This window comes from Lentinula edodes (genome assembly GCF_021015755.1).
Source record: "Lentinula edodes strain Le(Bin) 0899 ss11 chromosome Unknown C8R40scaffold_1, whole genome shotgun sequence".
Taxonomy (NCBI): Eukaryota; Fungi; Basidiomycota; class Agaricomycetes; order Agaricales; family Omphalotaceae; genus Lentinula; species Lentinula edodes.
In genome coordinates, this window is record NW_025764307.1 from 215,976 (window position 1) to 237,547 (window position 21,572).

Consider the following 21,572-nt stretch of genomic DNA (forward strand, 5'->3'; position numbering starts at 1 on the left):
TGTCGTATTGAGCATGGGCGTGTTGAAGCGTCGTTTTCATATCAATGTCACACCAATGATGTTCAGACTACTTTTATGTCCCGGGTTGCAGCTTAGATGACTTTCAGCGAGACTTTTGTGCGATTCTTCTCCTCAACTTCTATCAATGAGTTGCCTTCTTTGCTGATTAACGAGCTAGGATTTGTGTTACAGACAGTCCTTAACCTCGTCAAACCCCATTCTACCCGCGCCCAAGAGAGGCACTTAATGGTCTTCTTGCATAGTCCGAGCAGTGGCGGGTTGATTATATCAAATCATTTTGTCTTCTCGTGTATGTCGGATGAGACCGCCTGCTATCCATGGAGTAACATGGTCAACACAGCTCTGTATTGATGTAGGACGACACCGAATGTGGTCGGAAACATATGGCCTCACTACCTTTGCAACGTTCTTACCCAAAAACGAGAATTCTTACGATGGCACTCATCAGACGACCTTGCATAATATCAATCCCTTGCGAGCCCAGGTGGCTGTAAGGCTGACAACAAGTGTTGCCATTTGTTGTTACTTCCGAAAATTAAGAGTCAAGGAGAGGGTCGATTCTCTTGATTTTTGTATACTTTGCTAGATGTACCACCCGCTGTCGGAGTCCACTGGACACTTCCGAGCTACGGAGCCGAGAACCCAAGCCTTCTTCACCTAGTTGCCACCGGCCCTCGACCCATTACGACAATCAGGGAAACCATAATCGAAGTCACTGTCCATGCAAGACGAGGTTGCGAGGTTGACAGATCCCAAGGATGCAAATGCATCGCTTTAATTTTAACTTCCCGTACCACTACTCCGAATTGAAAGGCATCCCGTCCAATAGCCTCAAAGTCCTCCCATATATCCAATTCTCATCAAATGCCTAATGCAGATTAGGCGTGTCTACATATAAAAACCCTTTAAATCCTCCCCCCCTCACATACGCAAAAATTTTCGACCCCGCCCTAAATTTCTCAACTATGGCTATTCTACGCGTGTGTACTGAAATATCGAGCGCCGCAGCATTAGAGATGGGATGTATTGTGCTAGCTTTTGCAGCAGTGTATGTTTATCTTCAACGACGTGTGCATCGTCTACACAATCCACACGGGCTCCCCTATCCGCCTGGACCCAAGCCTGCACCAATTATCGGAAACCTCTTCGTGAATCCCTTTTCAACAATCTCGGGTAGTTATTCAAATCTAAGACGTCATGTATACTAGGATATTCCGCTAGAGAAAGAATCTTTTGTTTACAATAAGATGGCAAATAAATATGGTGCGTCTACTTTGCCTATCCTTTATCTCTTCCTGTAACGACGTCTTCTCTATAAGGCGACCTAACATATCTCAATGTTTTGGGTAAATCAATACTTGTTGTTAATAACTACTCCACCGTAAAAGAATTGTTCGAGAAACGCTCTGTCAACTATTCCGACCGCTACCAAGCACCAATGATGAATGATTTGATAGGATGGGACTGGAGTTTTGGACAGATGTCATACGGTATGGTATGGTATGAATGCTCTGTTCATATGAGTTTACCTTGACTACTAGGTCCTCGTTGGAAGATGCATCGCACGATGTTCCACCGACAATTCCATTCGTCCGTCGTATCCAATTTCTGGCCAATTCAGTTGAAAGAGGCGCACAAACTCATTCGTCGAATACTACACGAGCCGGAAGCTCTGCTTGAACACCTTAAATTGTAAGTATTCTTTCATCTCCTCATTCCCTGGAGCCTGATGTCTAGATCACCCCCTATCAGCAACTCGGCAAGCACAATCATGAACGTTGCATACGGTATCGAAATAGAGGATGAAGATGACCGCTATGTCACAGTAGCTGAAACAGCATTAGACGGGATGGCAAAGGCAGCTAACCCAGGAGCGTTTCTAGTTGATATATTCCCCATTCGTGCGTGGCGGTTCCACTGAGACTTATAATCATTGTATTCATGAGTGACGTTTAGTCAAATATGTCCCAATCTGGATGCCTGGCGCAGGATTCAAGCGCAAGGCGGCGCTTTGGCGCGAGGCTGTTCTCCAAATGCGAGATGCTCCTTTCAAAGTGGTGACGAAAGCCATGGTGCGCCCATGATCTGACTATGGTCCTCGATTAGTTTTGTTTATTCTGTAGAAAGAGGGAACTGCATCGCCAAGCTTCGCCTCGAACCTTCTCGCTGATGTTGAGCTCCGTAAAGACCTCAGCGAGCTTGCTATCGCCAACGAGATGCAGACAATTAGAAATTGCGCAGGCTTGGCTTATGCAGGTATGTGACCTGAATTAGTAGTTCCTTTTGCTATATATATTCATGGGACGATTACCCTTGTGGTATGCGATGTGTAGCCGGGACCGAAAGTGTAGGTTGATTCTGAGTATAATGATAATATCATTCGAAGACTTACAGTACGTCCTTGCGCCCATAGATTGTATCAGCTTTATCGTCGTTTATGCTTGCTTTGGTTATCTACCCCGAAGTTCAAGATAAAGCTCAACAGGAACTTGATGCAGTAGTAGGGTCAGGAAGGCTGCCAGATTTTAGTGATCGAGGGTCATTGCCATATATTGATGCTATTGTCAAGGAAGTACTTCGGTAAGCTCAGTCCACGAATCCGATGATAAGTATGATCATAATTCAACAACTTGTGCTTTAGGTGGAGTCCAGTGGCACCCCTAGGTCAGTTGTGTTGTTTTGAAGTCAGTAAATTTATCATTTACTGTGCCCTAGGTCTCCCACATATGACCACAAAGGCCGATGAATTCAGAGGTTATCATATCCCGGCTGGCACACTCGTAGTTGGGAATAGCTGGTAAGACCTATTTCCACTAGTACGAACCCCGGCGATTTGTTCTGATTTGTTTCCGACTATATCAGGACCATTCTCCACGACCCAATAAACTACCCCAACCCGATGGCATTCAACCCTGATCGTTTTCTCTGCAATGAACCCGCCGTCATGGAGCCTGTCTCTGCTGCCTTCGGCTACGGCAGACGAATTTGTCCTGGACGATTTATGGCTGAGGGACAACTGTGGATCTCAATAGCTTGCATTTTGAGTGTGTATGAGATTAAGCCCGGGTTTGACGATAAAGGGAAGTTTATCAACACTGAGGCTGCGTTTTCGTCTGGTTTGATTTGGTACGTTCATAGTCACAAAAATCGCACAACTTCAAAAATCTTATTCGGGTGTTTTTAGTCATCCTTTACCGTTCAAAACTTCGATAAGGGCAAGGAGCGAAAAGGCAAAGGCGCTTGTCGAGCAGACTGCAGATCTCTCTGTTTAAACCCACTTTCACTCTATCTTTATGTGATTTAGTGACTACAAAACTATGGTGACTCGTAAATTTCTCTGTCTTGAATGATGTCAAGAAACGCCTGGGACCATGCCGTGTAATAAATCTCCTTTTCTTTTCTTGTATAAGCTACGTTTTGTTGCTGTATGTTGCTGCATGAGATGCACTGATAGTATGTGTTTCAAGGAATACATTTGGAATACAGTGGGTGATTATCAACTACGAATAAACTGGTTATAACACGATGGATATAAAGAGTGAAGACTACAAGCTAAGTTATACAAAATGGTACTGAGAGGGGTTGGCAGGGTACTAATGGATGAACAAATCATAGACCCAAATTCGAGCTCAATTGGTCGTCTACGTATATTCAAGTTGGTGAGCATTTCTACTAGTCACCCGCGGTAGCTAGGAGGATCTAGGATTCTAAACTTCTTCCGATTCCGAAGTGGTGTCGGGAGAAATACGAGACATCAGCTCCAGAACCTGGTTGTTGCGATACTTCAAGCCCATAGTTTGAGCATACTGAAATGAGCAAAACAACGAGGGTAGGTCAACCAAAGTTATGATGATGAAATATCAGGACTTTTTCTGATAGTACATACCTTGATGTCCTTCTCCAAAGTGCATAATTTTTTGCTCAGCGAAGAAATGATAATGACACGGCGCAAAGATAGATATGATATCCGGGATGTGTTATGGTCTTCCGAAAAAATCTTGTGAGCGTCCTGAGTTATACTATATACTATCAGGCTTAACAATCTGATTCGGAAAAGGGGAGCTCACCGGCGCAAGCGTTTTTCGAGCTCGAAGGCAACGCGTCTAGCAACATATCGGTCATCCAAGATTGAGAAGGGCAGAGAAATTACTTACCGACTCTGACATTGCTCATAATTGATATATCCGGACATGATATCGTTTGTGTTGAGAACTGGTCCCATATCCTTGTATTCTTTTAACATTCTTTGAACCGTTTCTATGCGGCGCTCGAGACCGCTGAGGGTCACGCAAGGAAAGCAGGCGCGCAGTAGGAGCGCAATGACAAAAAGGGACAGCAATGTCCACAAGATTGGACTGGAAACGATTGGAAAAATATCCTGAGTGAGGATCTGTACGGTTGTTTGGAAGATCGAGAAGGTCATAGAATATTGGGATGGTCAATCCTAGTGTCAGGAAAATGTTTGGGGATCTGGAACAGAAGAATTGAGCACGTTATAAAGGAGTGTATAGTCAAAGAAGTAGGAACCTTGGGGAAAGAGGGATGTTCCATATACCGACAAAATCCAACAAATGTCATAATACTCTATTACGGTCTTCTTTGTCTTCAGCCGTATGATATGATATCTTGGAGACCATCCATGTCATGTCATGTTTTGGCATTTAGAGACTCTTTTGTCCATCACCCGGGACAGCATTAGCCATCACTTTCCTGGACATATCTTTGCTGTCACTCGCTCATTCTCAAGAAGCAAATCTGAGTGCGATTCGAGTCTGTGAAGTTTCCCATTGACATATAAGAAAAGTGACAGCGAAGTCCGAAAAAGATGGGTCGAAATCTGGTGATTTAGCCACAGACAACAGCAAAAGGAATTAAAAGAGGACAAGGATACAATAGAATCAAATATATTACTGACAGCTCAGGGCAGCTCGCAGACAGCCACTCGATAAATTTCCAGATGTTCATGTATGACTCATGAGGCCTGTCAAGGCTGCCCCATCCCAAATGACTGCAGATGAGAGCAAGGTGTTACCTGGAGTAACTAAAGGGCTATTTAGATGATGTCAGTCAAATACGGGAGTCTGGGACATAAAGGTACACTTATATGCAGATTTGCATTGCCATCTTCGGTTGCCCCCGGGTTGTCACTGACTGGAATGACCCCGGAACATTCACGAGGTCGTTACTCTATCTGAATACGGAAATCAGCGTCTATTCGACACTCCTTCCAGCGCGGTTGAAGCCCTGCAGCTATCATGAGATCCATCCGTTTATGAGGTTTCATATACAGCGAGGAGGACGGTTTGGCCTGACTAAAAATAGAGTACCAGCTTTAGCAGGAGGAAATTGCTGAGAGCTCGACTCACCTACAATGCCTTCCGTGAACTTGAATATACACCGGATTGAATGACTTCAGTGTTTTGACATAGTACTGACAAGACCTGACACCTTCCAATGCTTTGTTGACCACGATACAAAGGATATCTCAACTCAGATCTCGGCTTCGAGGCAAGGAAAGAAGTCCGAATTAAGAGGGGTTTTGGAATGTGTTGAGACAGGATCGGAAGCAGTTAAACATATTGCAAGGCTGTATGTATAATTGATGAAGGCGTTGTCCTTATCCGGGGAGAGCCTTGTCCTGAATCGCATATTCACTTCGCTATGTTGAGGAATTGTTATAACGCTTGGACTTTGATTGACTCTGAAGAGCAAACGAGAGAAATCAGGAATATTCCCGAGGTACCTACGACGCACTCCTTCCCTCGCTCATTCTCTCTTCTCCCTTGTCCGATATCAGGAGATAGTGCCAATTCCAGCTGATGCAAATCACAGTGAATAGAACTGCCTTGCATTATATTATGAACTGTTTGAGTCAACAATATATCAGTTGAAACTTCAACTTGAAAGTGGATTTTGATTTCGCCAGGGGGTGTTGAGGGTGCTGGTATTTGGATAAATCGTGGGCCTGGAAAACCCAGAAAAGGATTTTATGATGCCTTTGAATGGATGCATCGACGTCGAATTCGTATCCGATGTTGAATGGGGGAGAAGCAAACTGATACTTTTTGAATATCTGAGGTGTCGACAGTAACATATTCGCCATGAAGTGAACGAGAGGGGAAGATGAAACTGGTCGAAAGGTGAGGAGTCTAAACATGCGAACGGCCGTAGGTGGGATGTGTTTCAAGGACTTAGGAGGGTTAGTCACAACGCGATGGCGAGAAGGAGGAAGAGCGCACACCTGCCGGCCCGTAAAAACCACCGTCGAGAGGTTTAGGATGCCACGCCAATTTCTGCTTATGGTTGTACACAACGACAATGGTGTTCGGGAACACTGAGCGCTGAGCAGCGAGGAAAAAGTGTGATCAAGGTTGGCACTCGTTGTCATTGGAAACTCAGCGCACGTTCTCTATGGCATTTGGCTCAACAGATCGCCATGGCTATCTTTACTGCTTCTCAAATCTCTAGGCAGTATATATACTGGTGATCAGCTGCCTCAGAAATACAAAAATTACTATCATGATCCTCTCCAATGGCTTAATGTTTGCCAGCCTCGCGCTCGACTTCGTCAACTTCGCTTCCGCGACAGATATCGTTCATTACCCACCAAAATTAACCAACCTCAACAACCTCACCTTCGTCCTCAACGGGATTGGCACACCAGGAATTTTCAACTCATCCATCACACCCGATTTCGAATATGGGATGTACAACTGGTGCAACATGCCCCACGTTCGAGCTCGAGAATACCAGACACCGTCGTCGGCTTATACGCTCAAGTACATCGAGATAATCCAACGACACCATAAACGAACCCCGTACGCATCGAATACGTTCTTCAAAGAAGATATACCTTGGGATTGTACCGGCGAAGGACCAGTTTATTATGGAAAAGGCACAGTGGGAGTGACGGATGACCCGACTGTGATCCAATGGTCCGCATATACGAATTCGCAAAATCCATTCACGAATAGTGTCGGACCAGGATTTGTCGGGAGTAATTGCGCTTTTCCGCAGATAACCACCGGAGGTCTCAATGACTCGTACACACATGGGGCGGACTTACGGGCAGTGTACACTGAAAGGTTAAATCTTTCCACTAAAGCCGATCCAAATACCTTCAAAATCCGTGTAACTTCCAATCCTATCACGTCACAAGTCTCCGGTGGACTGCTAAAGGGACTATTCCCTGACTCTTCTGATGTCGCTGCCCTCATCCAGGCCGATGCCTTCGATTCATTGACAGCATCTTATAGCTGTCCGGCGGCCAAATCTATCTTCACTGCCTATACAACAGACAGTTCCCATTGGACGGAACACCTAGTCAATGCAGCAGGTATCTACGAAGAGTTGGATGAAGTTTCCGGTATTGCGGCGGATGATACTGCGGGATGGCACACGAGTTTTGATCAGTGAGTACAACTGCTCAGACTACACTCAAGTTTTCCCTTCTAACAACTTCTCTATAGCTACTACGACAATCTGTCGGCAAAACAATGCGACTCCAAACCTCTCCCATGTAGTGTCAACGACACCTTTCTCTGCGTAACACAACCCCTTGCTGACACCGTCTTTCGTTTGGGCAACTATGAATACTCGTATTACTATCGTGACGCGTACAACTCGACGCTTTTTAGCGCACTGAGCTATGGCGCGTGGGTTTTGGAGCTCGTTGGGCATCTCAAGGAACAGGTAGAAGGCACAAGTGATGTTAAATATTTCCATAATGTCGCCCACGATGGCTCGTTGAGTCCGCTATTGGGGATATTGCAGATTTCGGAAATGGTTTGGCCGGGGATGTTCGTTGTGCATGTTGCGGTGCTGGATTAACTCTATACTAATGTCCCACTTACTCCAGGGGCTCCGAAATTGTCTTTGAACTATACGAGAAAAATTCCAATTCAATCTCGAACTTCTTCCTACGCGTGCTCTGGGGCGGCCAACCTATGCAGACGTCTCTTCCTTTTGGTACAAACAGCGGTGGATTGCTAGATATGATTCCTGTGGAGGACTTTTTTGAATGTGAGTCTCTGCGGATCGTATTTCTAACGTTCATCACGCTCGATTCTCGATCCTCATTTTGCTTGTACCTAGACGTCCATAACACGATCGGCACCGGGCCAGAGCTGTTCGCTGCTTGTCAAAAATAAATGCAACATGGAGAGATATGGTAGGATGGTGACGCCAACAACGATCTAATGTTGGATGATGATTCTTGAGTGCAGGTTCCGACCGGGAATGCTTATTGCTCAACAAGAATGGTCGTATGTTTATACCATATGCATTCTTCTGGCTTAGTCTGGTCATATGGGTATTTTAGCAACAGGTTACAACTCTTCCGTTTGGCTTCCGAGATGTAAATACAATACAAGGACCTTTGTCGAAAGGTATCATGTGGCTCCGGGTGGCTTCATAAGAGTCTTAAACTTGTCATCAATCGTCTTATCACTATCAGCCGACAGAGGATATTAAAGGGCACCTAAACCTGGCCAAATTCGCTATGGTTGAGACGTGTTCATGTACTGTCCCGATTCGACTGCCATACTGAAGATTAGGACTCTTGTGTCGGCGGTCGTTTCCTATCTTTTGTCTATAGCTCTCGGCCTTCTTCAGACTGCTCTTCCAGAGACATAACCCTGTGTCCGGCACACCCTCGGCACACTTGGATTGGTAACATGTATTCACCCTCAATATCAATCGTCAGTAAGCACCTGGCTAAAGCATTCAGTATTTACTCATCAAGTACCTTACAAGGCCCACGCTCCTACGTGTCATTTATCCTTCATGGTCCTGCAGCTCTAAAAAATCGTTGCCAGGGTATAAATAAATCATATTTCCTAGACAATTTTTACCCAAAAAAATCACCACTATGGCTCTCACCAACCTTACCAACACTTATCATCGCGACACCTACCCCGCAATCTCTTCGACGAACCCCTCCCTCAGCCAAGCCGGTAAGACGGTGCTCATCACAGGCGGAGGCAGCGGGATAGGTTTCGAGATCGTGCGGTCTTTCGCAAAAGCTAAGGCTTCCAGAATAATCATCATGGGGCGGAGGATCACCGTCTTGGAAGACGCGGTAGTAAAGCTGCGGGAGGAATTCCAAAACACAGAGTTCATAGCTCAACAGGGTGATATCAGCGACGAGGTTTCCACAACCGCTGTATGGGATCATCTCAACTCAAACAACATCTTTGTCCATGTCCTAGTGCTCAACGCCGCGCACCTCTCCCCCATGGGACCCGATACCCTGAAAATGGAGAGGAAAGACCTCATGGAGGCTTTCAACATCAACGTCTGGGGCAATTTCTCCATGACAGCCAAATTCGTAAACCAGCCGTTACGTCCGGTAGGCGAGAAGCTGAATCTTGTGAACGTGTCAACGGCAGGGATTCAGATGAACCCTGCACCGACTCAGAATCCATACGTTACTTCCAAAGGGACGTTCACTGCGCTTCTCGGAAGGATCGCGGACGAACATCCTGTAGAGGATGTACAGATTATTTCATTTCACCCGGGTGCGCTTTATTCAGAGAGTGGAGCCAAGTATTTCGATAAAGATATCATTGATTGGGATGAAAGTAAGCATCACACTACTATCTTTCCAACGTCCAAAAAAAATAAAACTGATTTCTTCTTCACTATACTTAGTGGCGTTACCAGCAGACTTTGCCGTATGGTCTGCCTCCCCAGAGGCAGCGTGGCTACATGGTCGATTCGTGTGGGCGCATTGGGACGTGGATGAATTGAAATCGGACAAGGAGATTACAAAACGGTTGGAACAGGAATCGGGTTTCTTGAAAGTCGCGGTGCAGGGGTTGACAGAGATCTCTGCGACGTCGTTTTTGAAGAAGAAGTAGGAAGTAGGAAGTGGGAAGAAGGGCTTTGCAAGCATTGCGCGACGCGATCGGGTTGTATGTACTACTTTCCCCATATATTTGCCTTTCCAATCTTCTTCAGCAGCATTTGTATACAACTCGAGCTGGTTCGAGCTGGTTCAAACTCTGTTCAGTAAGTCAATCATAACCGGTACCGTAGAGTGTTAAGTTGAATGCAGGTTGAATGCGAGAAAGTGATAGGTGATGAAGTTATGTAAATCAAAGTTAGATAGAGGGAAGGAATTAACATCCCTTTATGTACTTACATACATAAGTTTGCATCCCAGTCGACCCAATTGAACCCATATTCATCGTCATCGGGTTCAAATACGAGTTCGTCCCCACATCACTTCCAGCACTTGCACCGCTTGCACGGTCGATGAAATCCTGCATATGCATGGTTTTAGTGTTGGTGGTGCTATTAAGATCCCTGCTGAGTAGCACATTGAGCATGTTCATGCCTTATACCCTGCACATCGATCTCAGTGTCGGCGTTGGTGTCAGCGATGGTGGTGGTAGGATAAGGGTTCCCAAATGCATAAGTGAAATCTATCTGGGATTGTCGTGATTGTGATTGTGATTGTGATCGTGATAATGATGATGAGGATGATGAATATGAGGAAGTTTGTTAAAGTTCATAAGCTGGTTACAGACCAATGGAGGAAAGGTTTGGCAAAGCCATTTCCCAGTCTATTCCAAAGGGGGAGGTAGTAACGCAGGGGGTGAGGATGGTTTGGGAGAACATTGTGTGGATTTCTCCAGACTGCCGCTATGGACTGTGCTTCAGTCATGCTGGCTGTCGATATTGGTCTGGGGTGGTCAACTACAACTCCGTCAAAGTGTGCCGAGCCATCGTTGGCGAACGTCGAAGACACCTCTTCCATCACAGCGCAGTGTGTTACCATCCCTTCGTGGGGAAGATCTCCCAGTTCGCTTGGCCCGCCGTCTTGTCCATCGTTTCCTCCTCTGCCACTGTTTCCTCCCTTACCCTCTCTCTCACCTTCTTTTCCTCCCTTATCTCTCAAGCCGCCATCCCATGCGATGTGCATCCCAAAAGTCACTAGAACGACTCAAATACTGAGAAAAAAGGTATGAGACGAATCGACGAGCACGTACTAGGCAAGATGTTGATTTTTGAATGTATGAACACGTAACCTCCAATGGCCTGGTAAATGGCTACAAGATCCTGTTTACTATACTTCCTTTCTACGACATGACAGGCGTTCAGGATCTGTAGAAGAGAGATACCGGTTATAATGCAGCGGAGCTGCCAATGACGCTGGAGAAAACCCCACAAGAATGATTTTGTTGTTGGATGTACGTGGTTGGAACTAGAGTTAAGTGTAAGCTCCCCGGGTTCGGATATGGTGTCGTCTCGGATGTGTAGTCTCTCAGGCTGATTAGTTTCAGATGTAACATGTCGCACCCGCGACGGTTCAGGACTTGTGAAGTCATCCTCCGTAAACAAGACGTTGCCTTTCACTTGAAAGTCTTTCCACCCTTCAAGCGTTTTGAGATTGACACACGGACTGCGTTTTCTGGGGAGATCCTCAACTTGGATGGTGTCCTCGTCCTGACATGGAAGAAAGTACTGGTAGTATGAGACGGTATTGATATCACTTTGCGGTTGCGGTGGTTTCTTCACTGTCCTCCTAAACGTGTCCACGATCTTTTGAAATACTCCCATTCGGATTGAACGAAATCGGAACGGTTGATCTGAGGCAAATGTAATGGTGTTCTGTTGAATATTATACTTTGATTTATATTCAATGACTCACAAGGTCAATGATGAGTGAATGATAGAGAGAGAGAGAGATCTCAAGAGAGATGATTGTGGTACCAGATAAAGAGTCAAAAGTGTAGGGAACTCCTGGCAAGACGCGTCAATGTTTGGAACACGTGGTCGTGCTACCAAACACACTTTCCAAACGCCCTAACGATCAGCACCACAAGTTTCTCCATCCGATTCGATTGTTATGCTCAGAATCAGGACTCTTGTGTTGGTGGTCATTTCCTATCTTTTGAAATGAAAGTAAGTTTCGAGTCGATAAGTTCCAGTAGGTTCTAGTTTGTTCGCGGCCAGACTTCTCTGCGTTAGTTTCCCGGCACACTCGGGTTGGGTAAACATTCAATCACACACTTGTAAGCACTCGGCTAAAGTATGCAGTCTTTATTACTCATCAAAGATCCCTACATAGTAGCTGTAATCGCTGCATGGTATAAGTAAAACGTAGTATTCCCCGAACAAAATCCCCACCATGGCTCTTACCACCCTTACCAGCACTTTCCACCACGACACCTACCCCGCAATCTCCTCATCGAACCCCTCCCTCAGCCAAGCCGGCAAGACGGTGCTCATCACAGGCGGGGGCAGCGGTGTAGGTTTCGAAATCGCACGGTCTTTCGCAAAAGCCACGGCTTCCAGAATAATCATCGTGGGGCGGAGGATCGCTGTCCTGGAAGACGCGGTAGCGAAGCTGCGCGGGGAATTCCCGAATACCGAGTTCATCGCTCGGCAGGGCGATATCAGCGACGAGGCGTCCGCGGGCTCTGCATGGGATCATCTCAACGCACACGATATCCTCGTCCATGTTCTCGTGCTCAACGCCATGCATCTCTATCCCATGGGACCCGATACGCTGAAAATGGAGAGGAAAGACGTCATGGAGGCGTTCAACACCAACGTTGGGGGTAATTTCACTATGACAGCCAAATTCGTAAACCAGCCGTTACGTCCGGTAGGTCAGAGGTTGAATCTCGTGAATATATCGACGGCGGGGATTCAGATGAACCCTGCGCCGAATCAGAACCCGTATGTTACGTCCAAGGCGGCGTTCACTGCGCTGCTTGGGAGGATCGCGGACGAACATCCTGTGGAGGATGTGCAGATTATCTCATTCCACCCGGGGGTGCTGTATTCGGAGACTGTGGCTAAGCATATCGATAAGGATCTTTTTGATTGGGATGAAAGTACGCATCACTCACACTACTATCTTTCCAACGTCCTCAATAAATAAAACCGTTTAATTTTGTTTTATTTTAGTGGCGTTACCAGCAGACTTCGCCGTATGGTCTGCCTCCCCAGAGGCAGCGTGGCTACATGGTCGATTCGTGTGGGCGCATTGGGACGTGGAGGAGTTGAAAGCGGACAAGGTGATCGCGAAACGGTTGAAAGAGGAAACGGGTTACTTGAAAGTCGCGGTGCAGGGGTTGACGGAGATCTCTGAGACGTCGTTTTTGAAGAAGAAGAAGTAGGTAGGGGAAGTAGGAAGTAGTAGGTAGGTAGGTAGGAAGGAAGGGGCTTACTTAGTTTTGGGATCAGTTGTTACTGCTTATTTATCCTCCAAGATCACTCGAACTAGTTCAATCTCCAGCAAGTTAATCATAAGTTTCAACCGGTACCTACTACCGTGGTAGCGTTTTCAATACAAGAAAGTGAAAACTCGGGTGATAGAGTCAACATACATAATTATAATCATGTAGATCAGAATTAGATGTTAGATCAGAGTCAAGTTAGATCAGAGTTACATAGGTAGAGGTGAGGAATAACATAACAGGAATAACATACCATGTGCCTTTTTACAAAGAAGGCTAATAAAACTTTACATAGAAGGCTAGAAAACACAGAAAACACAGATAGAAAGCAGAAGGACGAAATGAAATGATATTCCGAGTCGAGTCGAGTGGGATATAGTTGGTTATGTATATATAACCTACATAGTACATATACATACAGATTGTGTATTATTATTATTATCCATAACTGTTATTTGTTATTGTTATTGATACAAAAGTGAACGAAGAATAAGAGGATGAACCATGCGACGAGACGGGATGAGAGGAGACGAGATGAGAGGAGATGAGAGGAGAGGAGATGAGAGGAGATATGAGATGAGAGGAGATGAGGTGAGAGGAGAGGAGATATGAGAGGAGAGGAGATATGAGATGAGAGGAGACATGAGAGAAATAGAAACAGAAACAGAACATATAAAACACGAGAGGAGAGAGCTAAGGAAACATCGAAAAAACATCGAAAAAAACATTGAAAAAACATAGTAACGCATAACAGAACAAAGCAGATTATTCAAAACACAAATCACAAATCACGAAGAAGACCATCCACCCATACCTCCTATCCCCATCCCTCCTCCTATACCTCCTATACCACCCATCCCACTCATCCCCATTCCTATACCTCCTATACCCATACCCACACCCATCCCCATCCCCATATTCATCCCAGCATTCATCGCAGCCATACCCCCGAACGCAGCTATCGCCGCCATCCCACTTGAACCAATCGACCCGGAAGCGAGAGACCCCATGTTCATCGTCATAGGGTTCAAGTACGGGTTCGTCCCCGCACTTCCGACGCTTCCGTCACTCCCAACACCACTTCCAACGCTTCCAACACCACCCCCAACACCATTTCCGACACTCCCAACGCTTCCGACACCGTTTCCGATACTCCCAACACCCCCAACAGATCCACCCCCCCCAACGCGAGCCCCACCAAGATCCCCGCTGAACAAAGCATTGAGCATGTTCATGTCGATACCTTGGACGTCGATCTCGTTGTGGGCGGTGGCGGTAAGGTCAACGTGGCCGTTAGCGGAGGTGTTGGTGGTGTCAGCAACAGCGGCGGTGGAGGAGGAGGTGGTGGTGTTGGTGGGAACGGTGGAGGTGGTGTTGGTGGAAGAAGAGGTGGAGGTGGAAGAAGAGGTGGAGGAGGAGGGAATGGAGGTGCCGGTGGTAGGATAAGGATTCCCAAACGCATACGTGAACCCTATCTGGTCTCGTTGCGATTGTGCTTGTAACTGTGATTCCGACTGCGACTGTGATGATTCCGACTGCGACTGCGACTCTAACGACAACGATGCTGACGAAGAGGAAGGTCGCCCCCCAAACCCAAAATCATAATACCCCGCCATCGCGTTATTCGAGAACGGGGTGAATCCGTCTGGGAAGCCTTGGGGGATTATTATTGAGGATGAAGCGGAGGATGAGGTAGAGGAGGATGAAGCGGAGGAGGAAGAGGAGGAGTGGGAGGAGGCGGAGGAGGAGGTAGAGGATGAAGATGATGAGGAGGAAGAGAAGGAGGTGGAGGGAAAGAAAGAGGTAGACTCGTCTCTATCAAAGGAGGTAGCCTTGGCTTTCCCTTTTCCTTTCCCTTTCGCACTCTCTCTCACATTCAACGACGCAGGCGTCGCGAATTCCGTGAACCCCCCCGTCGCATTCCTACTTCCACTCGGCGCATTCCGCGGCCTCCGTTTCGGACCGAGCGCAGCTGGTTTCTTGAGCCCCTTTCGGGTGGGTTTGTGGGATGAGGGTACGGATAGGGATACGGATAGGGGGAATTCGTGTGGTGTTGGGGTTGGGGGTGGGGGTGTTGTTGGGGGGGAGGAGGGTGTCGGCGGGGAGGAGGAGGGGGAGTTAGATGACATCGACGAGTCAAACGACGAAGACGAGTCACGCGAGGAAGACAAGGAAGACAAGGAAGCCGACGAGTCAGACCCGGAGGAAAACGAAGCCGACGAAGCCGACAAGGACGAAGACGAAGTAGAAAAACACCCCTCCCCCCTCCCCCCATCCCTCACCAACGCCCAAAACGGGGCCTTCGGCAAGACATAGGTATACGCACACGTCGCGGCGTCGAGTCCCACGCCGAGTTTTTGGAGGATTGATTTGGCTTTGGATGTGGCTGTGGGGGATTTGGGTTTATTTGAGTTTGAGTTTGAGTTTGCGGAAACCGTATCTAGTGGAAAAGGAAAAAAAGAGGGAGGGGAGGGTCAGTTAAAAGCTAGATTTCCCTAATTACAAAACACCCACTTTTCTCCCTCTCAACCACCCCACCCGCAATCGACTCATACGTCGACACCCCCCCCTGGGCTCTAATCGTCCCGCTCTCCACTCTATCGTCGAAACTGCAAAACCACAATCGTTTCATCATGATCGCCTCGTCGATCTCGAGAAGGCGTTTGGATTCGTCGAGGAGGCGGAGTTCTTCCTTTGTTGGGCGTTTGGATTTCTTCTTGGGTTTAGTAGAGGGATGGGTAGAGGGATGGGTAGAGGGATGGGTAGAGGGATGGGTAGAGGGAGTGGTGGAAGTGGGAGGAGGAGGGACTTGGTAGGATGTGGGAGGAGCGAGACGGGTCCATGTTGGGGGAGGGAGGATGGGGCGCACGGTTCCGGTGATAGGGGGGTCGGTGTCGTTGGAGGGGGAGAACGCTGCATTTGTAGGTGGAGGTGTGGGTGCAGTGGTAGGTGTAGAGGACGAAGACGACGACGACGAGGAAGACGCCGCGGCGGGTGCGACGCGATATCGAAATTGAAGATGAGCCGGGGGACGAGTGAACGGAGCTGGGAACAGCGTGTCTGATGTGGAAGACGGGAGTGGGGAATCAAGTGGGTTCGTCGTCGTCGTTGTCGAGATAGGGTGACTATCCTGATTGAAAGAAGCAGGAGCGATAACACTCAAATACTTCTTCCTCTCCTCCCTCATCTCTTCTTCTACCGCTTTTCGTTCTTTCTCTCTCACCATCCTTTCCACGACGTCGATGGGTTCGAGGATGGAGATGCCGTGCCCGGCATTCGTTAATGTCATTCCCATTCGACTTTCGTCGTCGCAATTCTCTGAGATCATCATCATCGACGTCGTCATGGAGGAAGGTACACCGTCGATTTGGATCGGGTCGTCTGGTGTCATACCTTGTCCACTCCCACTCCCACTCACACTCCCAGGGGAGATGGATGAGGAACCTTTGGAATTTATGTTAAACATGTCCAACATTCTTGCTTTTCTTCTCTTCTTCTCCCCACTTGACTGGTCTTGTCCTTGTCCTTGTCCTTGTCCGTCTCCTTGTCCTCCTTGACCTTGACCTTGACCTCCTTGACCTCCCTGACCTTGCCCAACACCAAACGGGACGTCCAACCCCGGCGGCGCGATGGCCCCGGGGGGGCGTTTGGCTGGGAGGGTTATGCCGGATTGACGTGCGGTGCGGCGGTGGTTTTGGAACTGTGCATCAAAAGGAAGGGGAAAAGGAAGGGGTTGGTAAACGTGGATACGATGTGGATAGGATAGGATAGGATGGGATGAGATGGGATTAGATACGACGAGAAAGGAAGGAACGAAACAAAGGTAGATAAGTAAACGTAAGAACTCACCCAAACTTCGATCTGCCGCCGTGTCATACCCGAGCGCTCGGCGATGATCTGGCGGTCTCGAGAGGTGGGGTAGGGGTCGTATTGGAAGTAGGTTTCGAGGATGGGGGTGTATTCCTGTGTGGTGAGTGAGTGAGATGGTTTGTTATGTTATGTTATCTTAGGTAAGGTTGGTTTGGTTGGGTGAGGGAATGAGGAAGGAGGAAGGAAGGAAGGAAGGAAGGAAGGAAGGAAGGAAGGAAGGAAGGAAGAGACGTACGTTGTTGAATGGGACGGGTGCTTCGTATGCTGGGATGGAGGATTGGCGAGGTGGGGGTGGGGGTGTGGTACTCGTAGGGCGTGGGTGTTCTTTGGCAAATTCTTTGACCTTCTCCATAATTGCGGGGAGTCCCTGATTTTCGAAATGATACTGCAGACCGTTTCGAAGCTTCTCTATGACATCCGGTAATAGTGATCGAAGTCGTGGAGCAGGAGTTTGTGCAAGTTTACGCCAGGAACAGTCGAACTGGTTAGCGTAGTCCTGTATCATTTCCTCAAGTCGACAGGCTAGGATTTCACGAGTGCGGAAAGAGTAGAGATGAAGTTCCACGTATTCATGGAAAGTAGCAGGAATGGTAAGTTGTAGAGGGGAAATGTCGATGGCCATCATTGGTTCACTTTGAGTCTCCACAGGACCAAAACGTTTTTCGTGGTTGCTCTTCAGTAAAACATGTGAGGTGGAGATCTGCCGACGTATTTCTTCTAGTTGTTGTTGGACATCCATACTGGATGATGAATAGGCCATGAACGAGCAATGCGAAATCCGTTACGGTAAAAGCAAAATCCAGCGAGCCATTGTTCGTTGTAAAAGGAACAAAATTCTCACGCTGGACAATGGGCGGAGTTTTAATTAATTTCGTCTTTTTAATCCTCCGGCCTCATATTATTCCCTACCTACCACTTCTCATCACCTTTCGATGCAAGCCGACATCGACACTCGACTGTTCTCAACCATCGACGATTTTTTTAGTGGCTTGAATATCTCAGACGTAGACAACGTTCTACTAAATTGGAGAACCATTGACAAAGATGTTGTGGGGAGTCATCACGCGGGTACATTGAGTGCTGACACCAGCGAGCGAGCAATCGGTATCAGCCAATGCATGCAAGCTCTTTGTGATACTTTCATGAATTTGGAACTTCAATCAGATGAGCTCGCACTGGAACTGCGACAAAAATTGGCTGCTGACGCAACAGAACTACGTACACCATCAACCTCCCGCTCACCCTCCCCTTCCCGAGCCACTCGCTCCCCATCACCCTCCTCCTCCCAACTGCCAAGTGGCAACCTCCCATCCTACATCCCCCCCTCCTACACCTGGCTCCTCTCCAACCTGCACAACCCCTACCCCTCCACCACCATCCGCGACACCATCGCCTCCACCACCAACACCCCCCGGCGCCTCATCGACGCCTGGTTCGTCGACGTCCGGCGGCGAATCGGGTGGACCAACCTCATCGAGGGCCGCAGCGGCCTCAAAGGCGGGGGTGCCCTCACCCACGGGAAAGGCACCCCAGGTGTACGAAGACCGCACAAAACCCTCGGCCCACCCCCGAACCCGATAAATAACCTGGTGAACGGGATCACGGAGGTGCCGAAGTATAAGACGCGGAAGGAGCTGGTTGCTGCTGCGACGAGGTTTTTTGTGAAGCCTGTGGTTGATACGAGTGATGTAGGAATGGGGATGGGGTTGGCGTATTCGGCGAACGCGAACCATTTGAGTGCGTCGGAGAATCAGACGTTCACGGTGATGGCGGATACGGCGCGGATGCTTTATCGGGATAAGTTGCATCCGACGGAGTTGGCGGTGGCGGTTACGAGTCGGGTGAAGCAGTGGACGCCCGGGTTGGGCGAGATGGCGAAGGAGGTTAGGGAGGAGGAGAGGAGGAGGAAGAGGAGTAGGGGGGTTAAGAGGGAAGAAGAAGAGGAGGAGGAGGAGGAAGAATATTCGAGTGATGGGAAGAAACGAAAAAGGTAATTATTTCTCTTGCCTCACTCGTACAGTACTGACTGGGTCCTAACACAGATATACCTCACCCTCCGACTCGTCGACCCCTTCATCCTCTGCACCAACCACACCCACCGATGCCACTTTCCCATCCCCAAACTCAAACACAAACCTCAAACGCAAACGCGCTGTATCTTTCGCTGACCCCGCCTCTACTTCCTCCTTCCCCACCGTATCACCATCAACCAAACGACTCCGCTCAGCGCTCAACTCTGCCGGTGTCTCCAGGAGCGTGTCCGATCCTACCCCCATGCCGTTACCCCAACAACAACAACAAGGACAAATACCACCACACCAACACAGACAACAAACACAAACACCACACCAACAACAACAATCACAAATACCAAAACCCCCACCACTAACATTCGACGGGTTCCCTGCACCCGTGTTAGATTCGTGGTTCACATCCCTAACATCCCCCCCGTCCCAGTCCCAGTCCCAGGGTTTCGCAGTAGAAAAAGACTATGGGAATCAATGGCATTGGATCGATCCCCTGTTTTTTGGGTTTCCGGATCCTGTTATCCGCTCTTCGGAGCAGCAGGAGCAGGAGCACGGGGATGCGTCTAACAGGCTTGCGTATTTCAGCGGAAACGCTAATGTGGATGTTACGATACCGGATTTACATTCCGCGTTCCCTGTATTCCCTTCATCGTCGTCGTCCTCCTCGTCCTCGTCGTTGCCCTCGACACCGGCGTTGTCGGCGTCTGGGAGTTTGACTGAGGAGGAATCTGAAGAACGGGATAGTTTGTTCGGGGATGGGGAAGGGGAAGGGGAGGAATGTGCGGTTGGTGTGTTCGCTGGAGGGGATGGGAAAGCATTGACTCCGGGGGATATACTTGGTGGTAACACCAACACAACGAACAACGACACCACGACGACGAACAACAACACCACGACGATCAACAACACCACGACCACGAACGTCGCTGATAATACAAATACATACCCTGATTATCCTCCCACCAACCTCCCCACACTCCCAGACCTCTCTTCCCTCTCCTCTCTGCCTGATCTCACCTCCTTCCCCACATTCCCTACACTCCCCACATCCACATTCCCCACATCCGCATCCGCATTCCCGAACACATCGAACTCGAACACATCCTCGTCGTTTGACACGTTCGATTTTTCGTCGTTCCCTTCACTTCCCGAGTTCAACCTCAACCTCGATTCGGAATTTAATCTTGAGGAAGGGTTCCCGGATTTCCTCGTGGACCCGGGGTTTGGGAGTAATGTGAATGTGGATTTCGGGTTTGGGTCGTTTGGAGGTGGGGATGGAGGTGCAGGGGCTGGGGTTGGTGCAGGGAATGGGGATGTGGATGTGGATGTGGATTCGTTCGTGGCGATGTTGCAAACTCAATCACAAACTCAGTCTCTGCCTCAATCCCAATCCCAAATTCAATCCCAGACTCAAGCTCAGTCCCAGTCCCAGACTCAACCTCAAGTCCCGTGGGCCGGTCCCACACCGACGAGGGAAAGGTTTGGAGCGATAGCGATAGCGCCTCCGGCGAATGCTTGAGATGGGTTTTTATTCATTATGAAATTCCGATCAGCATCAGACTCCTCCGAATTGTTTGTTCGTTTTTTTTACGCTTTTTCTACGTTTTCCGTTTTCCGTTTTACGTTTTGCATCAGCATTGTGCATTGTGCATTGTGCATCATCATTGGCATATATCTTTATATCCCCTCTCTGTTCTTATCTTTGCTCTAATTTGTTTTGGTTCCACGTCGGAGTACTATGCGTTTCCATTTCCATCCTCATCCCTCCTCATCCCTTCCCTCGTCGACAACATCTAACATCTAATATCCAACGTCTCGTTTCGTCGTCGTCGCTCATGCATTCCGAATCATCATATATGGCTTTCTTACTTGCTTGCTTTCATCGTCCATCCTCCTCCTATCATCATCATCAACGTCCATCATCATCATCATCATCATCTCGCGATGTCGTTGATATCTCCTACCTATGCTTTCTCCTACCTATGCTCCTCCTGTTCCTTCCTCAGTCAAATCCACCTCCTCCTCCCCTCCACTCCACTGTTATGGATACTACTATCCACATATTCATGTATGTCCTCCGTCCTCAACTCATCTTAATTTCCTTTTCCCCTTAACTAGTTATACTTATATTTCATTTATACCCCCTCCCCCCTTTCTCGCTTTCCTCGCCTCGCCTCGCCTCGCTTTCCTCGCTTACCTCGCTTTCCTCGCTTACCTCGCTTTCCTCGCTTACCTCGCTTCCTCTGTTCCTCATCGATCATAGATCCCATGCATAATGCATAACGCATTGTTTTGTTTTGTTATCGCCTCACATTGTTCATACTAGATATAATGTAATGTAATGTAATCAAACCAAATACTTCTTTCTGTATACCACGATGAATGTATATACATCATACATAACATACGCAATGGAATCACACACACAATGGAATCACACACACAATGGAATCACACACAC

General features: G+C 48.0%; 8 protein-coding genes across 8 annotated transcripts; 5 read left to right on the forward strand and 3 right to left on the reverse strand.

Annotated features, from left to right (window-relative positions):
• Positions 1-986: 986 nt before the first annotated feature.
• C8R40DRAFT_1031338 (cytochrome P450) lies at positions 987-2,822 on the forward strand (the record flags this gene model as incomplete). The annotated part of the gene is made up of 11 exons (XM_046223161.1): positions 987-1,169; positions 1,230-1,284; positions 1,341-1,511; positions 1,563-1,713; positions 1,759-1,922; positions 1,978-2,093; positions 2,145-2,277; positions 2,355-2,368; positions 2,435-2,601; positions 2,663-2,685; positions 2,737-2,822. 11 exons carry the CDS (start codon positions 987-989, stop codon positions 2,820-2,822), a joined length of 1,263 nt encoding a protein of 420 aa, XP_046092009.1.
• A 906-nt stretch (positions 2,823-3,728) lies between these two features.
• On the reverse strand, positions 3,729-4,444 carry C8R40DRAFT_1064710 (uncharacterized protein; the record flags this gene model as incomplete). Its single annotated transcript, XM_046225575.1, has 4 exons — positions 3,729-3,827; positions 3,908-4,040; positions 4,089-4,124; positions 4,176-4,444. The coding sequence occupies 4 exons, from the start codon at positions 4,442-4,444 to the stop codon at positions 3,729-3,731; spliced, it is 537 nt and encodes a 178-aa protein (XP_046092010.1).
• Positions 4,445-6,207: 1,763 nt separating this feature from the next.
• Positions 6,208-8,503, forward strand: C8R40DRAFT_3539 (histidine phosphatase). The gene is made up of 4 exons (XM_046234812.1): positions 6,208-7,433; positions 7,491-7,820; positions 7,880-8,043; positions 8,116-8,503. The coding sequence occupies exons 1-4, from the start codon at positions 6,541-6,543 to the stop codon at positions 8,169-8,171; spliced, it is 1,443 nt and encodes a 480-aa protein (XP_046092011.1). The 5' UTR covers positions 6,208-6,540; the 3' UTR covers positions 8,172-8,503.
• A 387-nt stretch (positions 8,504-8,890) lies between these two features.
• Positions 8,891-9,881, forward strand: C8R40DRAFT_1064712 (short-chain dehydrogenase/reductase; the record flags this gene model as incomplete). The annotated part of the gene is made up of 2 exons (XM_046225576.1): positions 8,891-9,602; positions 9,673-9,881. 2 exons carry the CDS (start codon positions 8,891-8,893, stop codon positions 9,879-9,881), a joined length of 921 nt encoding a protein of 306 aa, XP_046092012.1.
• Positions 9,882-10,534: 653 nt separating this feature from the next.
• C8R40DRAFT_1164351 (uncharacterized protein) lies at positions 10,535-11,586 on the reverse strand (the record flags this gene model as incomplete). Its single annotated transcript, XM_046230481.1, has 2 exons — positions 10,535-10,959; positions 11,016-11,586. 2 exons carry the CDS (start codon positions 11,584-11,586, stop codon positions 10,535-10,537), a joined length of 996 nt encoding a protein of 331 aa, XP_046092013.1.
• Positions 11,587-12,157: 571 nt separating this feature from the next.
• On the forward strand, positions 12,158-13,154 carry C8R40DRAFT_1164352 (short-chain dehydrogenase/reductase; the record flags this gene model as incomplete). The annotated part of the gene is made up of 2 exons (XM_046230482.1): positions 12,158-12,869; positions 12,943-13,154. The coding sequence occupies 2 exons, from the start codon at positions 12,158-12,160 to the stop codon at positions 13,152-13,154; spliced, it is 924 nt and encodes a 307-aa protein (XP_046092014.1).
• An 848-nt stretch (positions 13,155-14,002) lies between these two features.
• On the reverse strand, positions 14,003-17,895 carry C8R40DRAFT_1232986 (uncharacterized protein; the record flags this gene model as incomplete). Its single annotated transcript, XM_046233321.1, has 4 exons — positions 17,320-17,895; positions 17,064-17,177; positions 15,729-16,914; positions 14,003-15,654 (listed from the first exon to the last, which is right to left on the reverse strand). The coding sequence occupies exons 1-4, from the start codon at positions 17,842-17,844 to the stop codon at positions 14,003-14,005; spliced, it is 3,477 nt and encodes a 1,158-aa protein (XP_046092015.1). The 5' UTR covers positions 17,845-17,895.
• Positions 17,896-18,016: 121 nt separating this feature from the next.
• On the forward strand, positions 18,017-20,630 carry C8R40DRAFT_1032489 (uncharacterized protein; the record flags this gene model as incomplete). Its single annotated transcript, XM_046223264.1, has 3 exons — positions 18,017-19,074; positions 19,127-19,854; positions 19,915-20,630. The coding sequence occupies 3 exons, from the start codon at positions 18,017-18,019 to the stop codon at positions 20,628-20,630; spliced, it is 2,502 nt and encodes an 833-aa protein (XP_046092016.1).
• Positions 20,631-21,572: the final 942 nt, after the last annotated feature.

Excerpts from the sequence above, each read along its gene's own strand:
- C8R40DRAFT_3539 (XM_046234812.1), top strand. The coding sequence starts at position 6,541 with ATGATCCTCTCCAATGGCTTAATGTTTGCCAGCCTCGCGCTCGACTTC. Across the intron at positions 7,821-7,879 it reads GAAATGGTTTGGCCGGGGAT|GGGCTCCGAAATTGTCTTTG; the intron begins GTTCGTTGTGCA and ends CACTTACTCCAG. Across the intron at positions 8,044-8,115 it reads TGTGGAGGACTTTTTTGAAT|ACGTCCATAACACGATCGGC; the intron begins GTGAGTCTCTGC and ends GCTTGTACCTAG.